The 16,915-nt window shown below is 38.4% G+C and overlaps 1 protein-coding gene across 39 annotated transcripts in view; it reads left to right on the plus strand.

Annotated features, from left to right (window-relative positions):
- The window catches only part of ANK2 (ankyrin 2), a 382,388-nt gene that overhangs the window by 217,701 nt on the left and 147,772 nt on the right, over positions 1-16,915 (plus strand). For all 39 annotated transcript variants that reach the window (XM_056356296.1, XM_056356314.1, XM_056356324.1 and 36 more), the window contains one exon: positions 6,980-7,081. In XM_056356296.1, coding sequence (XP_056212271.1) covers positions 6,980-7,081 — 102 coding nt within the window. The remainder of the gene's footprint in view (positions 1-6,979; positions 7,082-16,915) is intronic.

Below are 16,915 nucleotides of genomic sequence, written 5' to 3' on the forward strand. Positions count from 1 at the left end.
TCTGATTTATAACCATCATCATCAACCTAGAGAGACAGACTCCTGAGATGAAAGTAATTAATTGCTATGTGCTATTAGCCACATCTTGGTAGAGAATATTTAACTTACTAGCGATCTCTTCTCTCTGAAACCTTGTCTTCCCCTTCACACTTAACAGTTCCTGTGATTCAGCTTCTCATTTCTTAAAAAAATGTTAATTTATTCTAAGGTCAGTTGTGTCTTTTTCCTGGATGAGATGATAAGAAAGAGGTGCTTGTTTAGTTAAGGCTGCTATTTTAGAATTGTGGGCTTTATAGTTCAACTGTTTATTACACGTTCTGTACAACCAAAGGTACATAGCAGGATGAATTAATCTGAAATGCCTAAACGTGCTTGAATGGGAAAAGCTGTGTGATAAAAATACTTTTCTGAAGTTGAAATAAGAAAATTTGGCATGTTGTTCATCCTGGAATTTTGATAGTGAAATTTCTTTAAGATCTGTGATTTAATTTGTCTTCTTTCATGTCTTCCAGTAAATTAGTGGGAGGAAAACATGTGTTTTTATAAGCAAAGGAAGGGGCTTTGAAAGTAAAGCACTGTTGTATTTCTTTTCTTTCAGAAGATGGATGTTATTTCATTAAAGGCTGGGAAAATATGTTTCCATTACAGCTGTTATTATCTCATTTAACTCATTTACCAGCATTGGATTACTGAGCCTGTGCCATTGCAAATGCAAGATTTAGTTCACATTCTGGCATTCATATCAGAACCACAGGCTGAGACTCAGCTGTGGTAGTTTCAAATTTTTTATTTTTTATTTAAATTAAAAATCTTTTGCCTTCTTGCAGTCATAGCTGCATCTTAGGCTTGCAGTTCACAATATCACCATTGTTCTGGTGCGATGCCCTTTGGAGATCAGCAGCACTTCTGGCTCAATAAAGCAGTAATTTAGGGTACAGAAGGTAAAATATGAGCCACTGAAAAACTTACTTGCTGGCAAGTTTTACCGAAACTGTTCTGCAAGGAAAAAACATTCCTTTTGAAGTTCTATCTTTTACATTTGAATGCTGGTATGGAAAAAGCTACCACACTGGCAAAAAATACATATGTGACAAATGAGTTGGGTAATGGTAACACCTCATCTGTGCCGCTTTTAGAGTTGCACCCAATTAAATGATGGCTGGTTTGAACAGATGGTTTCTGAAATCAGAGAATAACCAAGCCAATTGGGACAAAATTTAGTGGTTTTCTCAAGGGTAGGATCATAAATTGACATGCTACTAGTAAGTGTGGCATAATAAAAAATTAATGGAAAGTGTTTACATACCTGCATCTTTTTAAGTACTGAATAATATCAAGAAGCCATGAAACCCAGAGTTCAGATCATGCAACTTTCCTTCTGCGGTGAGCTGAATTCGCAGCTCCAGGCATTACCTGAATATATCAACATGATGAGCCACCAGTCAATTGAGAGCTTTTTAATGAAGAAGAGTTAACAAGCCATCAGCATTTTACTAATTATAGAAACAGCTGTTGAACAAACACTGCCCCACAGCTCTGAAGTTTGTAATTGGCATTAACACTGTCAGCGAACCCCGAACACTGCCTACTGACAAATTCTGTCTTCATGCTGATCTCACATGCAACAACACTACAGAGTTCGATTTAACATGGAAGTTTTTATAACTGTTAATGGTTTGAATGTCTTGATTTATATAAAGCGTGCAAGTTCATAGCAGGTTTTGCTCGCTTGCTGATCGGGGCTGGTCTTTACAAAAGTTATAGCTAAATACATTTTCTCCATATGATCAAAGCACTATGTGCCAGAGTCAATGCTTGAAAGGTAAGCCTAACAGGGTTGTCAGTGTTCAGGGGCACACTTTCATATACATACAAACCAAAACCGTTAAATTAAAGTGTAAAACTACCATTTGGTTGTTACACATCAGTTATGAATTCTGTTTTTCCTGTCATTCAATTAATAAACTGTATTTAACAGATGAGAATTGTTCAGCAGGCCTTTTTGCTAGACTCTGTTGTCCCACAGAGATATTTGTGATGATGGGCTGGCTGGGGTCATTCACCTTATCTGGAGGGGGGGGAAAAACCAAAGCCAGCCTGCGGGGATAATTTTGCTATAGCCATCATTGGAAGCAAGTATTTGGATGTTTTGGATGGTGTTAATATGAGAGCTGCCTTTTGAAAACTGAAGCCTCCTACTCCCCCAATCTTTCCTTCTTAAGCATGAAGTTGGTTTTCACTAGCAAATTGGAATATGTGGAGAAATTCCTATGGGTTTGGTATAGCATATGATTTTACAATTTATTTTTGCACAGCTCTCTAAACTGCCTTTGAGTAACAGGTGTGTGCTATGTGCAGTAAGTGGTGCGGTATGCTATGAGACAAGAAAGGCAACCACAGGCGAGGGCAGAGCATCCAGAAGGGAAGGATTTAGACTATTTGAATAAAATACTAATTTCCATGTATGCTCTAAGTACTGGGATTCCCTGAGCTATATGTTTCAAGTTCAGGCAAAATTCTGACATTGCAATTAGCAGAAAGGAAGTTGGATCCACAGCCTCTCAGTCATTTAGAAAAAGTAATCATATATTCACTTCATCGTTTCTTATTTTTCTTATGCAGTGTCTGACAACTGTGTACTTACAAAGAACATGTTTACATTCTGCTGTGAATGTACTTAAGCTTATAGTGATGTTTTTCACATTGTAGTTCAGTTGTTTATAGTGCTCTGAAAATTTTGATTTCTGGCTGAAATTGCCTATCCTCAGTCAAAAGTTAATAAAGAAAAGTTAAGTTAAAAGATAGGAGCTTTTTATGAAGTTCAAGAACACAAAATAGTCCTCACAAATCTATAGCACCTATTAGAATTGCATTGCAAACAGAGTTTTTTAAAAAAGTACTTATCAAGGACTTGTAGTACTCTCACTGCAGATGTATTGGAAGTTGGGTATAGTTTTTGTTTTTTTTTTTTACAGTGACTGTTGTCCTTTTCTTTCATCAATAATTGGTATCTGTAGAACTGCAAGTACATCGTCTAGATTCAATCATGATTGTAGTGAAAAGAAAAATTCTCTAGGGAGCAGTCAAATGTTAACTACTGTTGGTGGTGCATTTTTCATAGAGCAGTTTGGATATCTTGGAGTAGTGCATTAGAAAAAGCTTGTTATGTCCACAGATGGTGCCTTTGTCCCATACTATAAAATATCAGCTATATATTCTTCAGTTCTTCACATCTTATTCTAATAGTGGGTTTATAACATATTAGATTGCCCAGCCTTAGTGGCCACATGTCAGTCAGAATTAAGAATCTCTTTGACTACCTGAACAGTGGGTGACATGCAGAGATGCCAGCTGAGACTTTGCAAATTAACATGTCGTCACAACACTCGAGTTTCCCAGATTGGAAGCCTCTCATGTTCTCATGTTCATGTGGGTGCTGGTAGCTGCTGGAGCCATATTCTCTTGTAAGCCTTTATTTTCTGTATTGGTAGGGTGCTTGCTTTTGAGTGCGGTCTGTGTACATATGTAAAACTCCTAAAAAACCGCACTGCAAACCCAGCCTCAGGGTGTGTGCATAAGAAGAGATGACGTGATACGTATCATATGGTGCAAAGGACTCTGGCTCTGTGTTTTTATCTTCTTTCTTGTAAAGAAAGTATCTTCAAATGACAGCATGTTGACAGTTTGTCTTCACCAGTCCGCAAACTAGCAAAGACCAATATGCCAGTTTTTGTGCCACTGAAACGTGTCCTGAATTCAACTAAAGATCTACATGAAAGCAAACAACATATTTTGTGGGATTACTGAATCAATTGGAAAAGCCCACAGATAAAAAAATCATCGTTTCATAGTGTGGTAAGAAAACTGCTGCTACTGACTACTGAGATTATTTTGTTAAAGTGGATTTGAATTCATAATGTGCTGAAGTAAGTAAATTGCTGAGACAGTAGTACTGACAAAAGGGTGTTTTAAAGACATTAGAAGAATGGGGCAAAGGACAAACTACTAACGAGGTACAAAAAATTAGAGTTGACAAAACAGGAAAGAAAATACAGATCACAGTACTCCTGACTTTTAGGACTTCTAAGCTTTAAAACACAGTGCTGAATCTTTTGAGTATTTCATGGAAGCACTCACTGGTATTTGTATGTGAATTTGTATACAAATTCAGCTGAATTGTTGCTTCAGGTCTTTTATTTGTGTGTTCTAGTTGGACATAAATGAGAACTTCATGCAAGTCTGTGAGAATCTATTTTGAAATAGGAGAGGCCAGACTATGAGGAGATAGGTACAGTCTCGTTCATCTAATACGAGATCAGTCCATGTTACAGTGAAAAAATGTGTAAAAAAGCAAAGATCATGTAGACTAGGATTTTCAGAGGCACCCAAATGAAGCACCAATATCTCGTCGTGTTTCACTGGGACTTCAGCAGTTTTGTTTTTCTTCTCTTCACAGTCAAGCACTGTTATTGCAGAGTGAGAATACACACAGTAAGAGACACTGCAATAAAAATGCCTGTACCAGGAGTTAACGATGAAGACTTAATTCATAATAACTCCTCACAGAGGCAAGAAGTTCATATTTTGCCTTGTGATTGATATTCAGGTGTATGTAATGTGTCTAGAAGTGATGTGCATTGCAGTAATTTAATTTTGATATAATGAAAGTATGAATCAAGGAAATGAGAACCTGTTTTGAAAGCACTGTTTGCATCTTCTTAGCCAGCAACAAATGGAATGTATTCCTATGGTCTTAGCTTCAACCTGAGCTTTCAGCAGTAATTGAGACTTTAACATCGTTAGTCTGTTACTCTGCTTGAAAGAACAAGTGATGATTGATTCATCCCTCATAAAACCAAAGTTGTAGATGTTCATTTGTTGTACTATTCTCACTTAATCTTTTACAAGTATAAAAATAGATGTTTGCAGCTTTGACATGGCAAATTATTGTAGAAGTAGTAGATCATGAAAAAAAAAAAGGCAAAACCCATAAAACATGTTTCCTGTTGAGGCCAAAGATGCTTTTCCCATTAATTTCAGGTATTTTAATTTACCCCTCATGCTCAAATATTTATTCTTGGATTTTGCCACCAAGACAGTTGATTTTTCAAGGACATGTAAACATTAAAATATCATTTTGTGTCTTGATGTGCATGTACGCATCACAGGAGAGGGTGCAGTGCTAATAGCTATCCTTCCATCTGAAAAAGGCATCTCTTTCATGTACCTGTCAGAATCTGCTTCTGCATCAGGCCTCATCCAAATGCCTGCCTGACTGAAGCCTGAAGCTGGAAAAGGGTTCTGTCAATGTGAATTCCTGCCCTACCTTTCCCTTCACCCTGCTGCGGGTTTAGAAAGGGGGTCTGTTTTCTTAGCAGTAAAAGATGTGGAATATGTGCTTAAGTTTGCAAAGGAATTTAAAAGGAAATATTTTTGTCTTGGCATGTCGCGCAGTTGTAAGAAGAATCATTTTGATGACATCCATCTGTTGCAGATTAAAATAGGTTGGAATCGGGGATTGTGAAGTGAGTTAGTACAGCGTGATATGTAGGGTGACTGAAATAAACGCATCGAAATGGATTGGGTGACTGAAGTAAATTTCTTTGTTGATCAGTATTAATATGTTGAAAGTAGGAGGCTTTTAGGATATTTTCATGATGTGAAAGAATGTTTTTCAGCCGATGTTTCTGAAGGTGAAATTAGGGAGGGAAGTGAAATTAGATGAGAAACATGCTCAGTTGGAGGTGTTTCACAGGAACTCCGAGTACTAGTCCAATGGTGTGCGTGCTCTCCTGTACCGATCTAATCGCATCCCCGCAAAACAGGCTTTCATGGTTATTTATCTGCTTTTTGAAGCTCATTACTCTATTTATATATTTTAAGTGTGAAAATTTTTACTGTCTCTGTGTGCATTTGAAAATTCTTGTTCTGTTTAATCATTACTTCTGTTGTATGCCTTTGTTTTATTTCTGATCTCTGCGGTTGCATTAGTAGTCAATTTACCTGTGTGTAGGTTCATATGTGGGTGAGCATCAAAGTATATGCTGGTTTCAAATAGCCTGTGTAATTTCATGTTTTAATCTTAGATAAAGGCAGGAGGGCTGACACATTTCACGCTCCCTTGCTTAACAGCACATCCCACAACCTAGATGAAAAACAAAAACATGATTTAACTTTTTTTAACCTATAAATGCTAATGGGGCTTTAAATGTGAATGTATGAATGCAGGCAGTTCAGGAGTGGGCATGTTTACAACATTATCCTGGATTTAGCTACTCAGGCTTGAGTACTTCATCCGCTTTGTTCTATGGTTAGCTACGCTTGCAGTGCTGCCTGGTTTTGTAGGACTTTTTATTTTCTATTTTTTTTCCCCTCTAACACACCCCACTTCTGTGCCACAGGAGATAAGACATAGCCACAGGACTTTCTTGCTCTTGGATGTTGTTTTTTCACCAGTATGTGTGCATGAATATGCACTGTAGTCACGTAACTTTTTATGCCAAGTACAAATCCAAAGCAAGTATATGTTCTTTTAAGTAGCATAGCCAATAATAGGATTGGTCCATTATTTTCCAGAGTTTTGAGCATATATGTGTTTGTATATAAAAACCCCAGAAAACTATGGCTAGCAAGTTAATGCATTGATTTTTTTTTCTTGTTGCTAATATCAGTTGCTATGATTTCTGTTGGTTTGTGTTTGTGTTGGTTTTTTTTTCCCCCTTTGGTTCTTGCTAATTTTTGAACTTCAGCAATTATTGCTCTGTTTTGCTCTCTCTGACAGGTGTGCATTCTTTTGTGCCAGTATTGCCTTGTTTAAGTATCTGTATGCTAATTAACACAGATATAATGGAAAGTCGGTTTTCTTCATAGTTTTACTCTCCTGCAGCATAAAATGCAGAAACCTTTCACCAGTGATGAAGTTGCGCTCTCTTTTAAGCAGGAGCTAACTAGAGATTTTTTTTCTTCTTATCTTTTACAGTCCGACAGCAATGCAAGCTTTCTCCGAGCTGCTAGAGCTGGCAATCTGGACAAAGTAGTGGAATACCTGAAAAGTGGAATAGACATTAACACATGTAATCAGGTAAGATATTTGAAGGACAGAAGTTTGCAAGAGTGAGTTACAAGAACATCCTCCTCAAAAACTAGTTTTTTCAGGCTAGATTACTTCATCCAGGTATTTTGATTCACCTCAAGTGATGTCTTCAGTCTTATTCCTCAGTGGTATCTTTCTACAGGAAGCTTGATAATGCCTATAAAGCTGTGCTGCTTTTAGTAAAGCTTTGTGCAAGACTTTCTGAGCTTCTCTTTCTTGCCAATGTTCTCCAGGTATGGATATATGTTAATGAAGTACCTATAATCAAAACTTAAGGTATGCTTTGGTAGTCTAATGCTAATGGACCTGCTGTTGTGAAGTTCCAGTTCTAATGGAAACAGTGAGCATTAAATGCAGTTGTATTGTTCAGAATACTAAAGTTGCAGGGGGGAAAAAAGAGTTCTAGTTGAGGAAGTTATGATGTAGTATTCTTTGGACACAGGTAAATGCTGTGATGAAATATGCCAGGATATGAAGCTGGAAATTCTTGGTAAATTCTCATTGGTTTCCTTGTAGACAGTTACAGTCTGGATGGCCAGAGGCATGTGTGTTCGGAAAAACCCACCCCGCTCCCGTCTGCTTGGGTGTGTGCTGCTGTGGTGGGGTGAGGCTGAACTGTCTTGGCCAGGAGGCTTGGGAAGCTGAGGCCCACCCGTTACCCGGTCGTCTTGCCCATCCTGAGAGTCTCTCATTCTTTTCTTTGTCTGGAGAAGTGGGGCTATGCCAGCACTCATATTTTTTCCCTCTGTTAGTTATTGCTCTTTGTTTATTGTATCCATTTACTCACTGTAATAAGGCATGCCCATGTAATGGGAGTTGCTCATTTTAATGAAAGCTATGCCTTCCTCCAAAGAACATGCATCACAAACAGGAGGCGAGGAGCAACAGGCGTTACAACAACTTGACAGAGGAGCACAGGATGGCAGTGAGATAACTGTGATTAATATATTCCACGGCAAGTGGAAACCTGTCAGGTTTTGGGTCTTTTTTTTTTTTTTTTTTTTTTTTTTAAGCTATTTCGAAGACCTCTTTTCTAGCAGCTTCACAGGTGTAGGGGTTAGTTTAAAAAGTTCCGATTCCTTGTTGCAAACATTTGTCTGAAGCACAGTGTGGACTGGCATCCTTGGCGAAGCCAAGGAAGAAGTTGAAAGCCATGCATGAAAAATGGTATCGTTGTCTTACATGTGAAGACATCGCTTGATATTTTAAAGTGAGGTGTGCTTGAATGAATGAGAAAAGTTAAACTGATAGAGACTAACTGTTCTTCATGCAATGATTTGCAAAGGTGAATGCAATAGTGTTTGAGTAGATTCCAAAACTGAATTGCAAAACTTTGTTCAGTCACCTAAAGAAGTCTCTTGTAAACATCATTTTTTTCATAGCCAGTGCATTAGGTTTAAGCTCTGTAGCATGGGAACACTATTTAGCATCTGGGTTTTTTGTCATACCTAGAGTAAGAGTTCTGTTCCAGGGCACACACTTATCCATACGATAGTAACAGCAATAACTTAAATAAATTAAAGGTCTAAATTTGTAACAAACTTTTAACTATTCTTAAAGAAATTATCCTGGCCGTATTTGCAATATGTTGATACAAGTTTCTCCAAAATAAAGAAATCTAATCTGAGGTTTTAGTTTTATGCTTAGTTTTCAGGGCCTGTTATTACTTGACTTGCTCATTAAATTAATGTGAATACTGAGGGAATGAGATAGCAATTAATTCATACCACAGAGAGCAGATGTTAGTGAAATAAATAGGTAAATTTGCACATTATCTGTGGATTGTATTAATGCTTTGTTGTTCAGATCATTCAGTTAGTATTTTAGTAAACAGATCTTGGAATTGAAATATTATTTGCTTGTATGCAATATTAAAATTAGGTTTTTCAATTTTTATTTATTTTGTGGTGAAAAGTATCCTCTAAATAACATAAAGACAGGAAAATGATGGAAAGTGTATATATATATATATATAAAAAAATATAAGCTTTATGGAAGAAAAGAAAGATAATTCCACTGTGAATCTAATCTTCTCTCCTGTCATTCATGTTACTTTTACATTTTGATTTTATCAAAAATATTCCTATTTTGGCAGAGCACATTTCAAGTATAAGACATTTGGAGCTGCACTCTCCTTTGTGAAGTATGTAGGGATGGAACCTATTAGTACTGGATAGTGGAGAAAAACAAAGTAAAAATAGTATTTTAGGTTTTGTGTTAAGAAAGCACCCATATTGTCTTATCTGTTCTGATCATTAGTTAGAATAAGATCAGAAATAATCAAAATTTTCATTACTGTGTCCTGAGACACAGTTGTGGCTTCTAATGTAAATTGTGTCCAGGAGCTGAGCTGCTAGTTGCTGTGCATATGCCTGTTATAAATAAGTAAAATATTTAGGAAATAAAGCTGTATTTGTCTTTGGAGTTAGTAAGGGAGTTATATTATGACTCCATTAAGCTGTGATAGCTGATAAATTGATCTTGGGGGCAACTAGAAGGGAAAAGGCTGTTGAAGCAGCATCCCTAATACTTTTTTTTTAACTACTAAGGTGAAAGGTACACATTCTCCAAGTCAGTCATCAGACTGAGAGCTTGAGAGTCATCAGACTGAAAGCTTGAGTTGTTTCCTCCTCTGATATGAAAATGGGCTCTAGAAGCCATGGATTTCTTTGATAGCAAAGAAATGCTACAAAAGCATGGGTTTTCTTGGGTAGCAAGAGCAATAATCCCACACAAAATTGTAAGTCTTCATTTTTCTGAAAGAATTTTAACAAACTCACTGGGCAGTATGCTCTGGAATGGTGGCCTCCCAGGGGTGCTGATGGCAAATTCCCCAGTCTCTGGAATATGGGTTGCAGTTACTATAGTTCTGAAATCTCAGCGAATAAGTGAAAATTTTGTTTTCTTCTTTGATATCTGGAAGCTGCTTGTATGAAAATTACTAGTAAATTCATTCAGAAACCTGTAAGGGGCTTACTTTGAGGCAGAAAGAGTTGGAATTAATTTTTCCAAGGAAGTATTTATACATCATCTTCCTTTGGCTTACTTGAGGTATACCCTGAACCTATTATTATAAGAAATAGCTTTGTACTATTTTAACCAGTCTCTTTTGAATTTCTGGTGCATCTTTGACGTCAGTGGTTCAGTTCTAATGAAGACTTCCTTGGTCTGTTGGTTGCCCAAATCCTTTCTTGGCCTTTTTTTTGCAACTGTTTAGTTAGTGTATGACTTCATGTATCTTCAGTGAGTTCTAAAACACTTCTTCATTTTGAAGTGAAAAGGAAGCAGGAGGAGGTTTAGCACTCCATAGTGTCGGTCTCCTCCCTTAGGAACAGTTTCTGGAACTGTAGAGGTAATAGTTTCACCAAGAGCAAGTTGAAATCCAATTTAGAATGTGCACTCACACAGCAGAAAGAGCACTGGGCAGCCTGGACTTTATAGTAATATCATGTGCTACGTTATCACACCGAATGCAGTGTGGCCAGCCAATTGATTTTCCTTGGCCATCCCACACAAAGCAGCTGATCCCCTGTGACCTGAGATGGCGGAAGTCTGAGGTTTCCCTTGCTATTTTGGTGAGATCTCAGCCGGTAAGTAAACGTTCAGTGGGTGGTATCTTTAGCTGACTAGCTAACTTGTGTCCAAGCAGATCAAAATCTTGTAGCTCACTTGCATTAGCAATGCAATTCTGATTTCCCTCAGATGGTTAGAGAGTAGATGTGTTTTTTTACTGTGTTTCGGAAAACTGTAAACTTAAATATCCTCTTATTGACTGGTCAATCTTATCTATAACATAAATTGTTTTACATATTGTTAAAAAAAGGTACTTAAATTTGCTGCTTAACATACTGCCTCCTCTTTCAGGAAAGTTGTTACTGCTGTAAAAGTACACTGTTAAAGTTTCACCATGGATATGGCTGTGATGTGATAGAATGCTTTAGCTTGGCTCTTTTGTAAGTCTGTCATATAAATCCAATTACTTTTGTTTCATAGCCGAGGGACCTACATTTGCACCGCTTATTTGACTAATATAATCAAATTTAATAGGACTGTAACTGTGACTTAAAATAAATATGCAAGTGTCTACATCAGACCTGAAAGATGTCTTGACATGCTGGTGAAATCGGTGGCATTTCTGTGAAGGGGGACTTGAAAGCTCAGGCTGTATGGTGTCCAACTTTCCCCTAAATCTTAGCCAGATTTAATCAAAATGACATGAAAATCAGTAAATCATTCAATACCAGTGTCTCATAAGCTCGGTTTTGTAACTCATGCATCATGAGATAGGCTAAAAATTTCAGTGCACCATCTAAATTGAAACTTCAAAGACTGTTCACCTTCATAGGCTACTATAGTGTCAGGTTCAGCTTGTTGGCAGCACAGTTTATTCTGTTCCACTTCCAACAGTGGAAGAGCTGTAAAGAGGAAGAATTCCTGGCAAAAAGATGCAGAGAATCAGGGAAAGTTTGGGAGTGGAGAAGAAGACTGTGAACATGCTGCTCCTGACATGCATTGACTTTGACATGTCTTGAGCAAGAGTTTTGTGAATAACAGTTATTAGTGAAAGGTGTGATCGGTGTGGTGTCCCTTGGTATACTCCCATATCCCTGCACGTAACAATTTAAACTCCTGCCCTTTGGTTACATTTGGGAACATCATGAGTGTGCCTATGCTCTTAGATGACTTGCCTCCCTAGTTCCACTCCTGAGTCCTGGTTCCCTAATCACCCACACTATGTATGTATTAGTTGGCTCGCAGGCTCCTTCTGGCCTAAAACAGCTGGTTTTCTCTGAAGTGAGACTAGGGAGCAGTGCAGGGGATGCCCAGTGCAGGCACTGCTCTCCTCACGCTGCAGGGAAAGCTTGTGCTGGGCATGCTGGTGCTCCTCATAGTCCCCTCAATACATTCGAGCCAACCTTGATCCTGTAAGCCTTGTCTCAGGCTGTGAGCCACATTGTGCACAACTTACTTGTGGCATTATGCTAAAAAAATGTGTTTTACAAAATCCCTCTTTAATAGTCTGTGGTACAGCACTCATGTTATTTCAGGAACTTTCACCCAGAGACAACAAACACGCACGCTCTGTGTCTTTGGGACACGATGCACTGCATGGGACCAGGCGAAGGCTGCAGGTGGGAGGGGGTGCGTGGTGTGGGGTGCCGAGGCTGTGCTGAGTTGCGCTGCTTCGGGGCGAGGGCACGGATGTGCAGAGGCAGCCCTGACATAGGAATCTGGGGTGAGAGGGACAGGTTCTCAGAGTTTCCTGGTGTTCTCAAGACCTCCAGGTCTTTAATTCTGTGGAAAATCAGCTACGTGTTGGTCTTTAAAAAACTACATTTAAGTCCTAATTAATTTAATTTAAGCATGCAACTAAGTGCTAATCTGAAGAAGGCTGTTTTCCTGAACTGGAGCTTTATACTAACCAAATGTTTTCTATATCACCAAGAAAGCCTCCATAAAATTCTTTGCTCCTTTTTTAATAATTACAGGCTGACATTCAGACTGGAAAAATGTCAAAACTCATTAAAACCCCCACAATTGTGGCCACTGTTTATTTTTGGAAAAGAGTAGATGGAAGTAAGAAATGAAATAATCTAAAGTATTTTGAGACGTTACCTTCCCTGCTGAAGAAAAGCTGCAGATGATTAAAGTAGGCATGTGTCAAATGGAAGTTAAGATACAGAAGTGAGAGCAGTTGTGTTTTCTGTGCCAAGGAATCTAATGATGAGCAGGATAAGAACTCGGGCTTTCCTTGTGCTGCTTATTGAAAACATACAGAAAGAATCTTGTCTTACTGTCTAGGAGAAAGTTTCCATTAAAAGACCTACTGTCAACAAAAAGCTTGCCGAGTTAAATGGGATACAACCTGGCAAACATAAAGTTCCTCAGTTAGGAGCGAATAAATGTAGACTCAAGTTCTTATATTCAAATAGATCCAGTGAATTTTATGTCTTGATTATAAGCACCAATATTAACAAAAAGGATCAACCCTAGGACAGAGCACAGTTAATGTGATTATTACATGGAAACATTACAAGTATTTTTTTCCAGTGTTCATCTTCTCTTGCTTGCTGTGAGAGTAATATGATTAGGATTGCTGCAGGTTTATTTTCTACAGAAAGTGCTTCCCATTTGCAGATGGCTGGCAAAGCTCCTCTTGCACTGTAGAGGTGAAAGCAGAGCCAGATGAATGCAAACATCAGAATAGATGCTGTGGAATTTCTTAGTGGCCTGAAATCAGTAAAGCATTCCTGGATGTTAGGTGGCAACACTAGCAACTTTCAGGATCTGTGGGTTTGCACTGTGGTTAAGGTCAAAGCTGGACTTACACCTGAATATATTAGGCTAGAAAAAGTGGTTGACTAGTGTGCAAAATGGAAAAGTCCCATATTAACATGATTTAATTAAGTAATTTTACCTGATGTCTGGGTTGAGTTAACTCGGGAATTTTCTGGACTGTGTGAAGTGTTTTGAGCTCTTGACAAATAGTACAAACCAAAAAATGCTCAAATAACCCCCTTCAGATCTATGAATAAAATTAATTTCTAATGTGGATTGTCTCAGCCCTAGTAGCCAGGAAAAATGTCTCTCTTTGCACTGGCTAACCGTTTTCCCTGATGACATGGATGACCCTTTGGGTACCCCCAAGTACAAAGAATGAACTGCACCCTACATCATCAGGACTAGCGAGCCTGATTGCTTAGTCTTCACCATCCCTTGGACATTGAGAAGTACACAAACAGGCTCTTCAGCTTCTAGCGAACTTTGATTCTGGTGCCATATAAAATTGCCCGCAAAGCTTCATGATAACTAAGACCCTCAGCTTCTATTGATGAAGCATCACTGGTGTATTGTAGATTTTATTAGGAGTGGGAGCAGACTCCTCTTCTAGAGGTTAGGGAATAGTGAATAAGCCCTGGCAGGTGCTACGTCACCTCCTCCTCCAAAGGGCTTGAATGGGATGTCTACATGGCTGTGTTCCAGCTGTCGAAGGGGAGAAGCTAACACGTTCTGTGCAAAACACAGAGGGTGTATTTTAATTTTAAGAGTGAGATATCTGAATGCTCTTTCAAAAATGAAGCCTTGTATATGCAGGGTTTTTTTTTTTTTCTCAGTGTAATGCTATTTTTAGACTAGATGCTGTCTCAGAAAACAGTACATAATGTTAAGGGTAAGCTTTCCTGAACAGAGGTAACACAAGATGCTTTCTTTAGTTTTACTGTTTGTTTCTCAGATCCTAAGTTTTCACAGAGATCTGTCTTTATAGATAATCAAAGTATTTCCTCAATTCAGCTGTTTCCAAGATCTGGTGGAACTTAATGTTTCTGTATATACTGGATACAGGGATTAGTCACAGCTATTAATATAGTTATGTAGTTAATAATTAGTTATTACTTAATTATGCTTTGTTGAATGCTACCTTCTGGAGACAGTTAGAAATGTCAGGGGACAAAATTCCCCTGTTTTAAAAACAGTCCCTTTAGAGGATCTAATTACTATTATTTTATACGATGGAAAACTGCTAGCCATTGGAAATCTCAGATTCCTTTAAAGCTATTTTCCTTCTGTCACAAATGTAGTTATTTTAGGACATGGTTGCTATTTTTAGTTAACATAGTAAAAAAAAACAACTTCCTTCTGAATCAATGCTCAAAATGTTGATTAGTAAAATGAACTTTAATTTTACAGTATGCATTTTTGCAACCCATAGTTCTCACAGAGGCTAGACCCAAAAATCTGACAAGTCTAAGGGTTTGTCAGCTGTCTGCTGTGTTTTGAAACAGAATTGGTAATCCGAAAGGCAACATCAAGTAACAGTTCCCCATCTTGTCTTTGGAGTCTTGTCACTTTTCATGATGATAGATTTACTTTCCTGGAAGGAAAAATCTGATGGATTTTGGCATTTGTTTTGAAGAAGTCTTCTGTATTCACAAGGAATGTCTGTGAAGTCTGATACTTGAACAGAACAGGAGTCAAATATTAGGTGGTTTTGGGGGGCCTCCAGCTCCAGAGCTCTGTAAAACCTATACCTGTTTGGCTTTTGCTCTCGTTCTGTTGGCTTCCTTTTAGTTTGATTGGTGTCTTTATTGCCTCAATTGCAGTGAGACAGAGCACCAGCTGTTAATTACTCCCACGTTTAGTCCAAATGGAAAGCAGCTAACACCCCCAGTAGAGCTAACTATAGACTGAAGTAGCACTGTAGTTATAATGAGGTCCACACCATCACATGTTCATGTCACCGAGTAGGTTAATTCATTTCCATGAATTCATAGGCTATAAAGCAATATAAAAGGAGAATTTTCATTATCTGAAATTATTTTTCTTTTTTCCAGCCATCCAATTTATTACTTTGTGATATTTTTGGGAAGAGCTTCAACAAACCCTCAGACCTGAGAAGGCTGTGCCCAGCTCTCTAATGTGCCCTTTCCCAAATCCTTGAAAAGAGGGTTAACTGATGCACTTTTTACTTAACCCAGGAGATATTATTCAGAGGAGAGACTTTGCAGCAACCTTAGACTGACATCTATTAAAGAGATGTAGAGTAGTATTTGACTTTTAACAAAGACTATGATATTGCTTTTTAGTCTCAGCCTCCACTGGTGAGCGCAGATGACTTCCTAACTTGGGCAAAACGTGTGAAGGAGTTAGCAGGACCATGCAGGGCTGGTCACAATAGCTTTTTAATTTTCATTGTGTTTGTAATTAATGCTTTGCAAATGACCTGTTAGTGTATATATATATATGTGTGTATATATATATGAGCCTGTAAACACAGCATCAGTGGAAGGAACTTCATAAAAGTGCATTGCATTTCATGCTTCAAGAGAACGTTGGAACATTAAAAAGATTTTTCTGTATTGTTTTATTTTCGTTGACTGTGATGATATTTTTTCTCTAAGCTGCTTAAATGCCATTCTAACCTTGTGTGGCATAGGCAAGAGTAATTAGAAACTCAAATGTTGGCAGATCTTCCTGGGAAATGTTGCATCCTGACTTCCATCAGAGTTGATGGGAGTTATAAGGGGTACGACTCTTAGCATAAAGGAAAAAAGAGGGTTAATTTAGTTAATATATGTTCTTGCTTCCTAATGTTCTTAAAGATATTGAATACTTAATGAATACCTTCAAATAGAAGTAAACTTTAGGGAGTTAAGAATCATATTTAACAAAAGTTGTTTTCTTTAGTGCCAAGACCATTATATACTGAAGTAGCGCAAGCAAATGTTCACTTCTATAAAGAATTTTCCCCCACTTCCTTCAAACACTTTCTTTCCCCCATCTGTACGGTTGCACATTCTTTATACTTCTAAGTCTCACCAGCAGAAGGTGAGTAAAGCTTTCTAGGACTACCAGGTTATTGTCTATACCTGTCACAGCTGAGCCTGGAGGGGAGGATGTAAAAGCTCCCCCAGTGCCCAGATTGCAGCTTTGGTGTGTGCGCTTTGCCAGTGAAGCTGCAGTAATGCTGGGACAACCACTGGGGCTGTATTTTGGCTTTGTAAGAAGTCGATACCACTACAGAAGCAGTGGTGCTGGTCTTGCCCTGGCTTGGTGGTCATGCTTCCATGCTGTGCCATCTCCTGCACTGGCAGAGACATGTGTGCAGCCTCACACCGAGCCCTTGAGGGACCTGATCTGCAGAAGGGTGGCTGGGGGTGGAAGTGAGCAGAGGAGAGGACAGGAGAAGCAGAAACACTTCTGGTAGCAGTGCTGCCTTCACTGATTCAAAATGTTCTTTGAACAGACTGATCTGATGCTCTGCCCAGAAGTTGCCTTTCTGTGGCGTCACTTTGCTTTGGCATGGCAGGGTTAGGCAGGAAT

The sequence above is a fragment of the Falco biarmicus genome, chromosome 1 (genome assembly GCF_023638135.1).
Source record: "Falco biarmicus isolate bFalBia1 chromosome 1, bFalBia1.pri, whole genome shotgun sequence".
Taxonomy (NCBI): domain Eukaryota; kingdom Metazoa; phylum Chordata; class Aves; order Falconiformes; family Falconidae; genus Falco; species Falco biarmicus.